Source organism: Hemibagrus wyckioides, linkage group LG12 (assembly GCF_019097595.1).
Source record: "Hemibagrus wyckioides isolate EC202008001 linkage group LG12, SWU_Hwy_1.0, whole genome shotgun sequence".
In the NCBI taxonomy this organism is placed as follows: Eukaryota; Metazoa; Chordata; class Actinopteri; order Siluriformes; family Bagridae; genus Hemibagrus; species Hemibagrus wyckioides.
This window is the reverse complement of record NC_080721.1, coordinates 16,574,111-16,592,349: the sequence shown is the minus strand read 5'-3', so window position 1 is coordinate 16,592,349 and position 18,239 is coordinate 16,574,111. Positions and strand designations below refer to the sequence as shown.

The following is an 18,239-nucleotide window of genomic DNA, read 5'->3' as shown; positions in this document are numbered from 1 at the left end:
AAAATGCTGCTGCGCTGACCGAGTCTGTGTCAAGGGCCGATTTAAGACCCAAACAACACACAAGCACAGAAGATCCCACCTTTCCCACATGGTGTGAAAAAGACCCTCCTGAGGATCAACCCAAGCAAGGCAGCCAGACCAGACAACAGACCTGGTTCGGTTCTGAAGAACTGTGCTGAAGAACTCAAAGATGTACTAACTGACATCTCGCTAAGTCAAGCAGTCATCCCCAAGTGTTTTAAGGCCACCACAATAACTGCAGTCCCAAAGAAGCCATACCCATCCAGCCACAATGACTAACCGGCCCGTTGCACTGACCCCCATCATTGTGAAGTGCTTTGAGCAACTAGTCATGCAGCACATAAAAATTTTAGTTCAACCTTTAAAACAATCATCCCCCAGCAGCTAATAAACAAACTAAGACACCTGGGACTCAACTCCCCACTCTGTAACTGGGTGTTGGACTTCTTATCGGAGAGACCATAAACTGTACAGGTCGGTGGAAAAACATTACGCTAAGGCCATTACGCTAAGCACATCAAGTTTGCAGACGACACGACTGTAGTGGACCTCATCACCAACAACAGCGAGGCTACAGGAGTGAGGTGAGCTGACTGGTCCAGTGGTGTAGACCAACGTGGGGAAGACCAAAGGAATTGTCATTTACTTCAGAAGAGGACCTTTCCAGCAATGGTGCTGCAGTGGAGAGGGTGAACAGCACCAAGTTCCTAGGGGTGCATATCTCTGAGGACCTCTCCTGGATGATGAACACTGGCCAAAAAAAACTCAGTCACATGTCTACTTCTTTCACAAACTGAGGTAAGAGTCCCAGCTCCTATCATGTGCTCCTTCTACCGGGGCACCATTGAGAGCATCTGTGTCTCTCTGCCCTCCCTTTTGGACATCTTCCACACCCACCTGACTAGCAGAGCCATCAGCATTGCTGAAGATGGTTCACACCCAACTTCAGCCTCCTGCCTTCAGGGAGAAGGTACCGGAGCCTCCACATTTGTTCCACAAGGCTTTTTAACAGCTTCGTCCATCAGGCTGTCAGGATGCTGAACTCTGTCCATTATCTCCCTCCTCTCCCACCTACTTCTGAACTCTAAAAATCTACAGCTCACCCCACACTTCCTTCATTGCACACAAGACACTTCATACTCTCTGCAGAACTCTGCACACATGGACCTGTTTACAAACACCTATTCAAGCGTCACACCTACAGACTATTTACATCTGACACGGTTTACACTTTGCACTACTGTCATACTGCTGCTGTCTGTCTTGTACCATACAAGTGCCTTTATACTCAGAACTACTGAACGTTTACATTTATTTCAATGGATATTTTAACCTTATGTGTAATGGACCTTTGGATGTATATTTGTATATTAACAGAATTCACTGTTTACAACTGAGCAGCATTTCACCTCCTAAAGAGGAGACAACTACAACAACTGAAAAAGGATGTGGAAAAACCTTCACAGAAAAAGAATGCAGCAGTTTGGTATCGCTGAATCTCAGGGTTGATGCAGTTGCTGCAAGTGCAGGATGTGCATCCAAGCTGTGAAGGGATGTGGTGGCTTAGTGGATGAGGTGTTGGACTACTGTTTGGAAGGTTGTGAGCTTGAATCCCAGCTCTACCAAGCTGCCACTGCTGGGCTCCTGAGCAAGGCCCTTAACCCTCAACTACTCAGTTGTATAAACTCGGATTAAATTGTAAGTCAGTCTCGTCAAGGATGTCATGCAAATATTATGTGATATTTATTTTAATTTTCTTTAAGAAATATCTCTCCTTATAAACACCTAAAAAAGTTTCCATGTTGTAAGTAAGTTCTAAGTGCTTAATACATCTTGATTTAAATATCAGGAAATAAAAGCTGAAATTCTAGTACTCTAGTCTCCTTTATCTCTGTCATCTCTCTTCCATTTCTCCTTCTTTCATTTCAAACATGTAACCAAACCTGATGGTGCAGTGACTCCAGGGCAGGGCTGATGTTTCTTAGATGTAATCAGATTAATTTAGTCAGGTGATAATTAAATTCTTATGAGCAACAATAGAATGATGGATGTTATCTCAACACATCTCGTTTAGTGCACAGGGGCATTGTCTGCTGGAACAGGTTTGGTCTGGTTAGTTCCAGTGAAAGAAACTGTAATGCTATATACAGAGACATTCTGTAAAGCTTGGAGAAGTACATATGGGTGTGATGGAGCACATACTTATACCACACAGCCTATCTATGACTTTCTTTTCTTTTAGACTGAACTGCACATTTTTTCAATGCAATGACATGAACTCAACCTGTATTAGTATAGATATAGTAGAAGTATATGCTTTTAGAAAATGTAATAAAATAAAACACAACATATAATGAAAAGAACATGCAGAAAGTGATGAATTTGTTTAGCATGTACAATCCTGTTGGAATAAAGAAACTAAATGAAAACCAAAAACAAAATGAACAGGAAACAAATGGTGTGTAAAACATTATATTTAGATGTAGAGGTCTGGCTTTTTGGCTGCAATTCTTCTATGAAAACCAAATCTGACAAGACATCACTGGACAGTAGATGGGTGTACTGGTCCCACTGGTTTCCCCAGTTCACTGTAAAAAACTACCTATAGAATGTACCCAAAAAATGTGAGGTAACAATTTGCACTCAGTTTGTTTGGATACATTTCGCCCCATATTTTTCATAAAGAGTACCTAAATAAATCAGCTATAACATGGCAATTGAAATTAGGTAAAATCTACTCATTACATTGCATAATGAATTACTTATTAAATTTACGTAACATTAACTCCATTGTAGTTCATAATTTGTTTAATAATTACTGTTATTAATCAATTAATATGACTAGCCATGATCTAATCAGGAAAGGTCAACTTTACTTAAAATGTTATCAGACACAGTAGATCAGACATGATTATTTTATTAAACAAATAAAGAAACAAGGTACAAAACTACCTTTTTCTCTGCATATTCAAATGCAGCTGAGTTTCTTCAATGCAAGAATCTAGAATTTGTGCAGGTTTTTTTTTTCATTCAAAAACTATTACAGTGCAAATAAAGAAAATAAAGATTAGGCTAACATTGCTCAAATTAAAACAATAGTGTCTACTTGATGTAGCCCAGTTGGCATGCTTACTGGACAGAAAATGGACAGTCTATATTGTTAAAGAGTCTGTTGTAGGTGATGTTTTGGGGCACAGCCTTGAAAAGAATGATTTAGCAGCATCAGATTAAGTGAATGTTCAAATAGAGTATTACAGCTTGATCAGCAGAACATGTGAAGTATTTTGTTTAAAAACAGATTTGGCAACAATACAAGGAAGTAAATTCCTACAAGTGGACATACCTAAGCAGGTGGACATACCTAAGAATTGGTTTAGAACATTGTTTATGGATTCCTTAGGTTATCAGTCATAGTCCACCCACTTTCATTTATAGAACCACAGAAATGATGCTGAGCACAAGGAAGCTGCTGCAGAGGGTACTAGTATAGTAGGAGTACTCACAGGTACCCCTGAGCTGAAGGCTGAGAGGAAAGAGAAAAGAGAGAGAGAGAGAGAGAGAGAGAGAAGGAAGCATTCTTAATTTGCTCCAGCAAAGGAGGTAAAGTGACAGAGTTATTTTTTAAAAATAAGGAAAACAGATATATTAATTGTTTTTAATAAAATGACATTTTTATTGGGAAAAATGTTTGTGTATTCATCCATAAAGAATTTCATTTACAAATAAATTTATTAACTGTCAGATGTTTTTGACACAGGCAGTCACAATGAGGTGCCTAATTCCACTATGTGTGTTGATAATACATGGTAAGATTCTGACTACATACAATATATTGCCAAAAGTATTCGCTCACCCATCCAAATAATCAGAATCAGGTGTTCCAATCACTTCCATGGCCACAGGTGTATAAAATCAAGCACCTAGGCATGCAGACTGTTTTTACAAACATTTGTGAAAGAATGGGTCGCTCTCAGGAGCTCAGTGAATTCCAGCGTGGAACTGTGATAGGATGCCACCTGTGCAACAAATCCAGTCGTGAAATTTCCTCACTCCTAAATATTCCACAGTCAACTGTCAGCTGTATTATAAGAACATGGAAGTGTTTGGGAACGACAGCAACTCAGCCATGAAGTGGTAGGCCACGTAAACTGACGGAGCGGGATCAGCGGATGCTGAGGCACATAGTGCGAAGAGGTCGCCAACTAGTGGTGTAAAGCACGCCGCCACTGGACTCTAGAGCAGTGGAGACGCGTTCTCTGGAGGGACGAATCACGCTTCTCCATCTGGCAATCTGATGGACGAGTCTGGGTTTGGCGGTTGCCAGGAGAACGGTACTTGTCTGACTGCATTGTGCCAAGTGTAAAGTTTGGTGGAGGGGGGATTATGGTGTGGGGTTGTTTTTCAGGAGCTGGGCTTGGCCCCTTAGTTCCAGTGAAAGGAACTCTGAATGCTTCAGCATACCAAGACATTTTGGACAATTCCATGCTCCCAACTTTGTGGGAACAGTTTGGAGCTGGCCCCTTCCTCTTCCAACATGACTGTGCACCAGTGACCAAAGCAAGGTCCATAAAGACATGGATGACAGAGTCTGGTGTGGATGAACTTGACTGGCCTGCACAGAGTCCTGACCTCAACCCCATAGAACACCTTTGGGATGAATTAGAGCGGAGACTGAGAGCCAGGCCTTCTCGTCCAACATCAGTGTGTGACCTCACAAATGCGCTTCTGGAAGAATGGTCAAAAATTCCCATAAACACACTCCTAAACCTTGTGGACAGCCTTCCCAGAAGAGTTGAAGCTGTTATAGCTGCAAAGGGTGGACCGACGTCATATTGAACCCTATGGATTAGGAATGGGATGTCACTTAAGTTCATATGCGAGTCAAGGCAGGTGAGCGAATACTTTTGGCAATATAGTGTATCATCAGAAGTTTATCATTAGAAAACAAGCTACACCTGATAAAAAGTGTCAAAAGTCAACTGCCCAATTATTAGAAATTGGATGAACGATCTAATATTTTTTGTTCTTGCCTTTATATTTAAGCTAAAAGATGTAAAGTTTGAGTTGAGACTACTTTTGAGACTTGAATTTGAAGTAGATGTGTTATAGATCAGCAGTATTACAGTGAGGGGGTTTTGCAGTGTATTGTGTAATTAACATTAGCATTTTTTATATTAATTCAATTTATTTGTATAGCATTTAAAACAATGGACATTGTCTCAACGCAGCTTTACAGAAGTATAGAAACACAGAGTGTTATAAAGTTATAAAGTTTAAAGTTAAGTTACTATTTTAACTCATTTTCTGTATTAGAATGGTAAGAAACTCAAATTCAGCATATGGCATGAACACGACACAATAAATAGCTGGAAACTGTAATTCTACTGGCCATTTTTACAGTGTAAGGATTGGGTGTACAAACACAAGTAAAAAAATCTACAGCTGGCAAACATGCAGAAAGTACATTATTATTATTACATTATTATTACATTAATACATTAATACATTAACAACCATTATTTGCTACTGTAAACCTCATTCAGTGACATTACAATTATGTTAGCATTATTAATCCAAATTATGTTATTTTTAACTGTAGTCTCTTTACATATAATTAATGTAAACTTTATGTGTTTTGTTCCTTGCAGTGGGCCTAAGTAGGAGCCAATCAACAGGTAAATAAATTCAATTTTATTTGTTGACAAATGACAATATATATCTCGATGTAAGAAATTTAAACTTGTAAATTAATTCATTATGGTTGTTTGGATGATAAATTGAGTGTGAAAGTAAAACTTTAGCACATAGCACATTTCATACTGTTATGAAATGGCAGTCACATTACATTAATATAAACCTTTTCCCAGAGACAGAGTGTTATGCAAAGAGTGGTACAGCGGAAGCAATATTTTAGTTTAATTACTTAATTACTTACTTAATTGCATAATTACCTACTTACTTAATTTAAATTTTTATTTAAGTATTTTTAATTACCATAATTGACATTACTTATTCAGTAATTAATTAATGGATTAATCACAAAATTAGAAAGCAAACTTTGCTTTCTAAACTATTATTACTTATTAACTAATATAACTAATTAATTAATTAAACTTAATTAATTAATAGTTTTTGCTTTTTCTACAATTAAGTAGTACTAGGCTCTGAGGTTTATGATACATTCTATGCCATATTAATGTAAAATAATACAATATTTGTACAAATAAATTCTTTTATCCATATTGATTTTGTCTGCTCCTGTTTTAATGTTTTGCACATCCGATCTGCTGTATTAGGAACCTTTTACCCATTTGGACATGGAGACATTGTAAATGCCCGGTCAGATGATGGAAGTTCATCTGTTATCACTCTTCAGCAACCATTTTTATATTTTGGACACACATACAACCAAATGTTTGTAAGTAAACCTTTTTTTAAGTGTTTGCTCTAGCTAGCCCAGGGGTATGAACATATAGCCCAATAAAGGTTATAATCTGGGCTGCCAATCAGTGGTGTAGTGCAGGGTATACGGAGGTATACGGCATATACCCACTTCTCCAGGGACCACTACACCACTGCTGCCAATGAATAAAAATATTAAAATCAACATTTGACTGAAGTAAAAGACTTTAGGGTTTGTTTTTTATTTAATGAATTATTCTAACCTAACTCATTTTATTTAAAAAGATTTGCTAGTCAGTTGGTATGACATCTATACATCTTATATAAAACCAGTGACTCTACACTTGACTTATCACAATTTCTGTAGAAAATCCTCTGTTGCATTTTATAAATAGAGAATAAACAAAATAAACAACAAATCAGACAACAAATAAAATCTGTATAAAAATCACTGAATTTATAGATTATGCAGGTTCATCTGCCTGTTCTAATAATTGATGTCAGATTTAAGTTCAGAATAACTGTAACTTTAAAATATATCATTTATATCCTGAATTTACAGTATATATTCCTGTAAAACTGCTTTGCCACAATGTCCATTGTTAACAGTTAAACAAATAAAATTGAATTGAATTGAACTGAACTGAATATGTGTAGAGTACACTGCATTACTCCATAGAAAAAAAAAACATGAACAGCCCATGAATGCTAGTCCAACCCACACATGAAGATATACTGTATAAGAAAGTGGTCACAGACTTAATAAAAAAATACTACAGGTAGAACAATTACCAATTTTAATTTTTAATATTTTAAAAGTTGTTGTTGTATATACACATAAAGAAATATTTCACTGAGGTGATTTTGATGATTTTGAATCTGTTTTCAGGAAACATCTTTCCAGGTAGTTTTGATTTCCAATGGCCATTATTCATTTATTCTGATGAACTATGGTGTGATTGCACCAACAACCCGGAATGTGCAGGTATGCATAATTTAGTGACATAATCCATTAGCATTTATTTAACCCGTCGATTTGACAAAGCTTAGTTAATAAATTTATCTTCTTAATTATCATCATTAGGCTGGTTATGACACAGCTGACTCCAGCTACTATTTCTCAATTCCTGGGTCATTTCAATACAACTACACAAGTTTTACGTATAGCAGCAATGTGAATGTCCCAGGCAGATGGGCTTTTCGTGTAGATCATGCATCACGAGGCTGTCAGTTTGATGGTAATGTCACTACAAGATACATTAAATTTCTTCTGTTAAAAAATCATTTGTCTCACAGTTCAGATATATCTACATTTAATCATACCGCTTTATTCTACCAGGTAACTTTGTGCAACTAGGTGCCATATTCTGGACAGATAACTCTTGCCAGCAGAAATGCACTTGTACCCGCAGTGGTCTCCAGTGTATCAGAGAGCCATGTACGTTTGCTCAAGCTTGTCGACCGGCTGCTTTCCAGTATAGCTGCCAAAATGTCCAACGCCGAACCTGCACTATTGCTGGTGATCCCCACTACTACACCTTTGATAATCAAGTCTTTCACTTTCAAGGAACCTGCACCTACGTCTTGTCTGAGGTTTAAAATAATTTATTCCTGTAGGAATTTATATTATAGGATAATTCAGTACAACAAAATTGTGAAAAAAAACCCATCATTTTCTTTGCAGTCCTGTGGCAATGGCTTGCCATACTTTCGCATTGAAGGAAAGAATGAGCATCGAGGCAGTACACATGTGTCATGGACACGCCTGGTCAGGGTATTTGTCTATGATGAGGTACTGGAATTAGTAAAAGATCATCCATATGAGGCCAAGGTCAGTATCACTACACTTCTATGAAAGTTTTCTTCTCTATTTTGAATGACCTAATTTATTCCGATTGACCTAATTTATTCCTAATTTAATCCTCCAGGTGAATGGAACCTTCGCAGCAACACCTTTCAGCCTTCGCAATGGCTCTATTCAGGTCTATCGGTCAGGTTTTTTTGTTGTAATCAGTACAGCATTTGGACTGGTTGTTACATATGATGCATATTCATATGTAACCATCAATGTACCTTATGACTACCAAAATTCCACATGTGGCCTGTGTGGTAACTTCAACTACCAACGAGAAGATGACTTTCGTACTCCTTTAGGAGAAATCCTGAGCTCAGACTTGGAATTTGGAGACTCCTGGAAGGCAGTGGGAGACACAGATCCTGGCTGTCAGGCTAGTGGTTGCTCAGGTCTGGAATGTGCACGTTGTACAACATATCAGAGAAACCTGTACAGAAATTCAGACTACTGTGGAATCTTGGGAGATGCTAGTGGTCCCTTTGCCAATTGCCACTCAGTTCTGTTACCACAGATTTATATAGACAGCTGTGTCTATGACCTATGTGTGGGAGGTGGATACCAACCAATTCTGTGTCGATCAATCAGTGTTTATGCTACACAGTGTCAACAGCAGGGCATACAGCTAGGTCAATGGAGAAGAACAGGATTTTGTGGCAAGTAACACATTTCTTTGTTACATGACCATACATGCTAACCATCCGTGCTCATATTTAAAATCTAATCATACTCTTCTGCTACATTCTACTCCCAGAACCACCATGCCCAGAGCACAGTCACTATGAGTTCCAGGGAACAAGCTGCCCAGCAACATGCAGTAACCCTTCTTCACCTTTAAACTGCACCTTACCAAACCAGGAAAGCTGTATCTGTGATGCAGGTTATGTTCTAAGTGGTGGTACATGTGTTCCTCAAAGTAACTGTGGCTGCACTTTTAATGGACTTTATTATGTTGAGGGTCAGTCAGTGATATTGGACAGTGACTGTGGCAGGCTATGCACCTGCAGTAACATGGTCATGACCTGCCAGCATCATCAGTGTGGTCGACAGGAGGTTTGTACCATCAATAATGGTGTAAGGGGATGCAGACCTACCAGTTACGCCACCTGTTGGGTTGACCGACTAGGCTCATATCACACCTTTGATGAACTAGATTTCAGGTATCAAGGAGCCTGTGAACTCATCCTCACCAGAGTTAATGGATCATCAACAATACCTAATTTTACAGTAACACTACAGAGAGTCCCCATGGGTCCTCTGGGATTTTCTAAAATACTGAAATTTGAGGCAGGGGGATCTCAGATCTCTCTAGAAATGTGGGAAGGAGGAAATATACAGGTATGCTAATCTTAAAAATAAGACTGTGCTTTAAAATAAGTGTGCATATTTCAGTGACAATGCATGAGAATGTATGGAGTTATAATGGCATTATTAAAATAAACAATTACTTAATTTGGCAATCTATTTTTTTCCCATTCAGGTTGATGGACGCTTTGTTGCTCTACCATACAGTGTTGGTAATGGTCAAATCCTTATCTATCATAGCAGTGTGAACAGTATAATTATGGAAACATCGTTTGGAGTAACTGTGAGATCTGACTGGTCACACCTAATTAGAATCACAGCACCCAACACCTACACTGGTGCACTTGCTGGTCTGTGTGGGAATTTCAATGGAAACTTAGAAGATGAGTTTTATGGCCCTGGTGGAGTCTTGTTAAATAGTGCACAGGAGTTTGGGGATAGCTGGAGAAATGGGTCTCTTTCAGCCTTCTGCATAGGCTCAGATGTTCAATCAGGAGAGACCAGCAGCAACTTCACTGAATACTGCAACATCATGGCATCTTCAGATGGGCCATTTTCTCAGTGCCACAGCACCCTGAACCCTCAGATTTGGATAGCAAATTGCAGAGACAATCTGGAACAGACCCATGGTGCCAGAAAGGCCATGTGTGAAGCTCTACACACCTATGCTGTACTCTGCCAGCAAAAAGGCATCAGTGTAGGTGAATGGAGAAATATCACCAGCTGTGGTGAGTATTTGAAATAGTGGTTAAAAATCAAGGCTTTAGTATACTTGAATAAACTTTTATGCAACATGTTCTAATATGAGCTATATAGAAATATATCTTTTTTTCTTCAGATTTCCAGTGCCCAGCCCACAGCCACTATGAAGAATGTGGCACGTCCTGCCCTGCAGCCTGTCCCAGTCTGTCTTTTCCATTCCCTTGTACCCAGCACTGCCAGGAAGGATGCCAGTGTGATAACGGGCTAGTGCTCAGTGGAGACCAGTGTGTTCAGCCTACGAGTTGTGGCTGCTTTCATGAAGGCCACTACAGACAGAGTGGAGAACAGTTCTGGTCTGGTCAGCAGTGCCAATTCCATTGTGCCTGTGATGGGACATCAGGTTTTGTCAACTGTAGTTCATCATCTTGCCAAGAGCATGAAATATGCCATGTCATTGATGGAGAATATGGCTGTCATTCTCGACCCAGTGCCACATGCTCTGCTTCAGGAGACCCCCACTACACTTCTTTCGATGGACATAGATTTGACTTCCAGGGTACATGCCGCTATACACTGGCCACTGTTTGTAATGATACTCTAGGACTACCATATTTTCAAGTCACTGCACGAAATGAAGCATGGAATGGACTGTCAGTGTCAGTCACTGCTGAAGTTTATGTCAATGTTTCCGGACACCTGGTGCATGTTTCACGCAACACATATGGCACAGCTGAGGTGAGTTTAAAAAGAGTAAAAAAAGAGTCTGATAATTAATGAATAAAGGAATTATCCAGTGAGAAATGAAAATTGATTCACAGTAGACAAAGAACTACAAAAATTCTATAATACTATTAAAGGAATTGTCTGATTTTCATTTTTTGTCAACAGATTGACAGTGAAACCAGGAATCTCCCTGCCGTTCTTGACTCTGGCCATGTGTCAGTTTACTCTGATGGATGGAATACATTTATCACAACTGACTTTGGCCTAAGTGTGAGCTATGATGGCTTTTCGGTGGTTCTAATCACAGTTCCAGGGAATTACAGTGGAGCCACATGTGGCCTCTGTGGTAACTTCAATGGTGACAGCAATGATGATTTCCGTTTGCAATCTGGCCTGGTGACTTTTTCTGCTTCAGAGTTTGGAGCTGACTGGAAAGTGGGGAATGACACAACATGTAATGATGGATGTGGAGACGCCTGCCCACTGTGCCAAGACCCCTCTAGAGCACAGACTCTGTGTGGAATCATAACGGACAATCAGGGTCCTTTGAGTTTCTGTCATGCTAATGTTGATCCACTTCCCTATTTTAACGACTGTGTCTTTGATCTGTGCCTGTCAGAGCACAGAAATGATGTACTGTGTCGTTTCATTGAAACGTATGTTAGTGCCTGCCAGTCTGCCAATGTCAGGATTTATCCCTGGAGAGAAAATACAACATGTCGTAAGTGAATTAAAAGAAAATCTTCCCAAATGATGAAATGAAAATATGTGTGTGTAAATGTTCATTATTCTCCTTAATATTATTAATCTATAAACTATTTAAAATCATTCTCCAACATGTTGATTAAACAAATGCATTATGTGATGTTTAACAGTAGGTGCACAGTGAAAAGTCATATCATTATATGTGTGCTAATTCCTCAGCTATAAACTGTACTGTGAACAGTCACTATGAGCTGTGTGGCTCTGACTGTGGGCATACCTGTAGCAGCAGTACAAATGTCACATGTGAGAGAACATGCAGAGAGGGCTGTTTCTGTGATGAAGGCTATGTGAGGAGTGGAGGAAACTGTGTGCCTGCAGAGCAATGTGGTTGCTCCTACAATGGATTCTACTTCCAGGTGAGTTTCTGACACCTTTTTACACTGCCTTACATTATACTTATTCACCTTTCTACAAACCTTTCTACATTTTGAACTGTCACACTCTTAAATGAATATTTGAATTTGACCATTTTCAACAAAAATCGCTGAATATTTTATTGGATTTAAAGGAAAAACCAAAAAAAAAGACATTTATTGGTTTTATTACTTCTCTGGGTCAATACTAACTTTGAAATGGAATTACAGCTGCTGGTTTTCTGGCATGTGTCTCTGTGTGAAAAAAGTAGTGTAAACATATATACCACTGAATAAGCTATTAAGTAAAATCATGTACGTTCTGTTAAATAAAATCAGTGCATGATCTATTTAATTATGTTGATTAGCATAACATACTCCAATGCTTTACTTTATTAATCGGAGACAGTAAAATCTTAGCTTTTAAATCCAAATTTGCCCTGATTTCTATCCACCCTGCTGTTAACCTGGAGTACCACACACCTCTATATACCCGAGCTCAGAGTTACTTTCAAACAGAAATGTGTCAGTGAATGGTACTGATTGCCAATCTTATTTCTCACTATACAAGCTGCAAGCCGGTAACATGTGATTTAAAATCCTAAAGGTGTGTTCCATTAATGTGCTGTGTGTGTTATTTTTGTCACAATCAAATAAGCATTTGGAACTGTGGAAAATTTAAGTGGGGGTATATTTCCATTATTAAAAATAATTATACAAGTAAAATTGAATTGAATATTTTGTTCTGCTGTATATTTGCACAGTATATGGCTAGATTAACAATAAAGTGTTCAAATTTCTAATCTAAAATCTTTTCTTTTGTTCTTGCAGATTGGTGAAAAGTTCTGGACTGAACATTGTTTACAACACTGTGAGTGCTTAGCATCCAATGACCTGCACTGTGTCTCTACCCCCTGCTCTCCCGCTGAGGAGTGTGTGATCAGGAATGGTAGGCTTGGCTGTTACAGCCAAATGTCAACTTGCATGGTCTCAGGAGATCCCCATTATTACACCTTTGATGGGGCTGTGGCTCACTTTCAGGTTAGAACTGACTGTCTGTGTTAGTACATTCTTTTTGAAAATCAAAATGACATAAAATGGCAGCATGGTGGTGCAGCGAGTAGCATTACTGCCTCAGAGCACCAGGGGCTTTTGTTCAATCCTGAGCTCAGGTTACAGTCTGTGTGGAGTTTCTGTCTTTGTTCTTGTGGTTCTCTGGTTGTTTAACTTCTCATAACTTTATTTAATACTGTAATATTTAATCAAACATTTTGCAGGGCTCTTGTTCATATGAGATTTCTCAGACATGTGGGAATGTCTCTGACAATGATCTACAATTCAGAGTAGTGGCAACCAACATGCATCGTGGGAGCACAGTTGTGTCCTTTGTATCTGTAGTGGATGTGTGGCTAACTAGTCAAGAGGAGCAAACACTAATAACAATTGGACAAAACAGGAAAGTAAAGGTATTAAAACAGTAATACTGCAACATAAAACTTTATAGCCTTGCTTCCACTGAAATATGTGAGACATGGGTGGAATTTATTTTCTTTTTTGCTGTTACAGGTTAATGGGAATGCAATGAACTCGTCTACTTATCAAATCAGTAACTTTGCAGAAATATATCACGAGCAGAATTTCATAGTTGTGAATGCATCGCATGAACTCATGGTCTACTTTGATGGTCAGTTTACACTATTAGTGAGATTGGGCCCAAGCTTCCATGGGTCTGTGTGTGGGATGTGTGGTAACAATAATGGAGATCCTACAGATGACAAGACCCTACCCAGTGGAGAACTTGCACCAAATGATGCTGCTTTTGGCAACAGCTGGATATCAACCACCAGTAGCCCAGGGTAATTAAATCGATAAGAAGATAACAGTAAAATTATAAAATGAACAATGATTCATGGACTTTTCAAAAATATTTTAGCCTTAACAATGAAAAATATTAGCAATATATTAATATTTGCATTTAGCCTTTGACATTCCATTTATGTTAAGTAAATGCAGGTAGTTATAATAAATTAAAGCCAGATGTTGCAAAGTTAATATATTTATTTTCATGTATTTTAAATACTTTTTTAATGAAAGACATCTGAAGGTGCAACTCTGCAAAACTTTTCTCATTTTCACAACTTCAATTCAATTTATTTATTTGTATAACACTTTTAACAGTGGACATGGTCTCAAAGCAGCTGAGGTATAGAAACAGAAAAAAACCCTTTCATACACTTTCATATTATCCATGTCCATCCTGTGTCCTGTCTAGATGTGGTGCTAGTGACCAGCCTGTTGATGAGAATGACTGCCCCTTCAGAGAGGAGTACTCTGCACTCTGTAGTATCATCACCAACAGCAGTGGACCATTCCAACATTGCCATTTCCGTATCAGCCCTCAATCTTACTACAGTTCCTGCGTGTATGACCTATGTGCTTACCCACAGACATGGGGACAAGACTTACTCTGTTCAGCTGTGGAGGCCTATGATGCAGCCTGCACCATGCTGGAGCTCCTGATCCCAAACTGGCGCTCTGATCTGTCTTGCTGTAAGTTTGCTGTATCTATACACTCATCTATGATGCAGCATTTTAAGAATCTGAATAATAGATGGACTTAATGAATAAATTAAAATACAATGGCATTATAGTAACTATGCTGTGGAGGATGTTAGGTTTAAACATATTAAAAGTCATTTTTACAAAATGTCATGTATTTTCCTCTATTTAGCGGGAGTGGACCCCTGTGGAGATCTACAGTGTACTGAGAATGAGTGGTGTGGGGAGAAAGACGGAAATTATGGCTGCTTCTGTAATGAGAATTATCCCAGACAAAACCCTGATAGTTATGGTACATTTTTTTTTTACAGTTATATTCATATGGAAACAAATGCCTAAGTTACTTAATTCCCACAAACCTAATGACTTTTTTCTACCAGACTCGACTGAAATATGTGAGAGCAGCTCTGGCACCATGTCTCTGTCCCGCTGTCAGCTGTTTGAAGCTGGTTTTCTTGCTAGCAACCTCCATTTACATGACCCCAGCTGCAATGGAACAGTCCATGATGGCAGACTGGTGTTCCACTTTGATAATGATGATCACATCTGTGGCACAAATCTCACGGTACTAACTATCAATTGAGATTGGTTTAAAAATTTCTTTCATTAGTTTTCTTTTAATTAATAAAAAAATGTTAATTTAAATTAATTCAATGATATTTACAGGCCAATGGTACCCATTTCATTTATGAGAACATAATCCAAGGGGAGGTGGGCTCAACAGCCAGCTCTATTCACAGAAAGAAAAGACTGGAACTTAGATTCTCCTGCATCTACAAGCTCAGCCAGACATTTACCATGGACAGAGAGCTGAATCCTATTCAAAGGTAGGGTGCAGTTTATTTATAAACCTTTATGTAATGGATCTAAACCTTGCATGTATTGTCAGCACCAGCTCTGTATGCCAGCTACTAATTAGTCTATAATTATACTTTTTCAAAGCATCGTGCACAAGATTCTTCCGGGTGAAGAGGGCATGTACCAGGTCAGGATGATTCCCTATGAGGATGCTGGCTTCTCCCACCCTTACAATGGCAGGGTGGAAATTGAGGTGGGACAGCAAATCTACATAGGCATCTTTGTTCAGGGAGTGGACAACCGTCAGATTGCCACGGTGATAGATTCATGTTGGGCAACACCTGTAAATCAGGCGAACTATACTGTACGCTGGGACCTGATTACTAGAAAGTAAGTACCTTCCTCCTTCTCTACCTATACACTCTCTATATCCATGCCAAGCAGGGACATGAAAGAATATGTGTGAATATGAAGAATAGTTGTTTGACATGTTTTCAGTTTCATATTCTAAAATGAAAAGTATCAATAAATAAAGAGGAACATTTACAGTATTTACAGCAGTGTCAGTACAGTCAGTACTCTACAGCCTTGTACAGTGATTGCACAGCAAAATCAGAAAGCTCTAGAAAGATATTTCAGATATTTTAGACCACCATCGAGCAAAGGTCCCTTTAAACTGAGTGGTCAGGGTCATCGAGTATGTTGCCCACCCAGTTCTCTTTTCCTGTGGCAAAATAACAATGACAAATTTATTTGAAACATTGTTTGGTTAATATGTTTGTATGTTTGATGCCTTATTTAAATGTAAGACTATACAGATGTTTCATTCATATCCCTTGATGAATATTTAAATGTTTCTTGATGAAGAATGTGCAGTGCAGTGGACTAGTAGCTTTTAATAAATTGCCTAGAAGCTGCCTCCATGTGTAAATTTAACCAAGTAAAGATTTTACATAGATTGTACATTAAATATTTTCAGGTGTCCTAACTCAAACGATGGTACAGTGAAGATTCTTGAGAATGGTGTCTCCACAACTGGACGATTCTCCTTCAAGATGTTTTCTTTTTATGAAGATGAATCCAGGGTTTTTCTTCACTGCAGCATTCATCTTTGCCTTCTAAGAACTCATGACTGTGCAGCGGTGAGTTACTTCAGAACTTTAGACTCTTAGTCCAGTGAAGGCACAAGGATGATTAACACACAGTTAAGGACTGTGTAATAATAATGCCCTAACCTCAACACTGCTGTAGCTGATCTACTGAACCTTCAACACACACACACACACACACACACACACACACACACAGACAAACAAAACCACATCAGTGACATTTCTGTACTGAGAATAAACCAACGCCCAAATCATGCTAAGTTCTGGTTCCTTTCCACTGATAGAAAGATTAAAGGGGTGCCAGTATTTTTGTTGACTGATTTATAGTTAAGGCTGACTGATGGACATTTTGAAATTTTACACCCACAAAGTGACTTGTTTTGATGGTGGACCTGATAACTAGCCAATAAGAGGAGCAGGTGTACCTAATGAAATAAGGTTATATTGATTTTTACTGAAACATAATGTGAATTTCAGGTAATTTAAATTCTAGTGAACCCAAAAGTGAACAGTAAACAGTGCTTAAGACAGGAAAATGATTAATTTGCTAGCAGGTTAAAGCTAGTCAATAGAGTAATCTGTAACACCTAATTTGAATATTCCTTTTTACTTTTTGGGAAGTAAAAGGTCTGTAAGTTTTAGTGGTAAAGTGACACTTTAAATACTTATTTAATAATATCAATCATGAAATGATTTAGTGGTGAAGGAAATGACTCAACCCATGTGAAATAAATAAAACCATTTGTGAACCAGGAACTAAAACAAGATTCAAAATTCAAAATATTTTGCCTTTATTTTTTGTTTTGTGCAGCGATGTTTCCCTGGATATCACCACCGTTCAGGCAGGTCTTTGGGCCCCCACGATAGTGCCTCAATCTCCATGGGGCCTTTTATCTGGACCGCAAACAGCAGAGGTAAAAACTCATAATTTGACATGAGATTTGCCATGTTTACTTCACATTTTAGTTTTCTTAAACCCATTAAACTGTGTTGAGTATTAATGTTACTGGGAAAACTTGTTAAAATCCCATTTACTGGGAAGTGGTCATAATCCCATTTCATCCCTGTAGAGATCACTGAACTCCACTGGACACAGCTAGACTTTTCACTAAACTGTGATAAAAAAAAACCCCCAAACAAACAAAAACAACTTAGGCCTTTAAAAAACAGTAACCACAACCGTTTCTGCAATTTCTATTTACATTCTTATAGAATCATATGGCACTGACCTTTTTTGTTTGTTTACAGTTGTGTAGGCCAAAGAAGAAAGGAAAACGTCTTTTATTGGATTTCCTGAGCATCTAAATAATTCTCTAAATGCAAATATTACAAGCAAAGATTTTACTGCCTTTAATTTCTCTGGTATGAGTTTCCATGACCTCTGAATCATATAGCAATCTTAATCGTTAATTATTCTATGAGTGAATCTTTCTGTTTAAATGACATCTTTTACATTCGTTCTTATTATGGACTTTTTAGAGAGGTGTGTACACACTGGGATCATTAATCAAAAAGAAAATAATCTGAGTAACAATACACATGACACTGACTGGCAGAATAAATTAATTTGGGGTGTGAAATATGTACGTCACTCTATAGAATAAGTCTGCATTTATCCTGAAAATGTTTTCTGGGTTGTTTTAAAAC

At 38.3% G+C, this 18,239-nt stretch overlaps 1 protein-coding gene across 1 annotated transcript; it reads left to right on the top strand.

Moving 5' to 3' along the window:
• Positions 1-840: 840 nt before the first annotated feature.
• LOC131362630 (alpha-tectorin-like) lies at positions 841-18,239 on the top strand. Its single transcript, XM_058404784.1, has 24 exons — positions 841-991; positions 5,670-5,696; positions 6,318-6,439; positions 7,313-7,408; positions 7,508-7,661; positions 7,763-8,016; positions 8,108-8,254; positions 8,352-8,931; positions 9,030-9,613; positions 9,756-10,308; positions 10,419-11,017; positions 11,171-11,726; positions 11,930-12,126; positions 12,955-13,164; positions 13,401-13,589; positions 13,690-13,979; positions 14,396-14,673; positions 14,855-14,974; positions 15,063-15,247; positions 15,349-15,509; positions 15,625-15,870; positions 16,460-16,622; positions 17,404-17,506; positions 17,841-18,239. Exons 1-24 carry the CDS (start codon positions 841-843, stop codon positions 17,846-17,848), a joined length of 5,973 nt encoding a protein of 1,990 aa, XP_058260767.1. The 3' UTR covers positions 17,849-18,239.

Coding starts and splice junctions, on each gene's coding strand:
- LOC131362630 (XM_058404784.1), top strand. CDS start 841: ATGTGCTCCTTCTACCGGGGCACCATTGAGAGCATCTGTGTCTCTCTG. Junction 13,590..13,689: donor GACAAAACAGGAAAGTAAAG/GTATTAAAACAG, acceptor TTGCTGTTACAG/GTTAATGGGAATGCAATGAA. Junction 13,980..14,395: donor TCAACCACCAGTAGCCCAGG/GTAATTAAATCG, acceptor TGTCCTGTCTAG/ATGTGGTGCTAGTGACCAGC.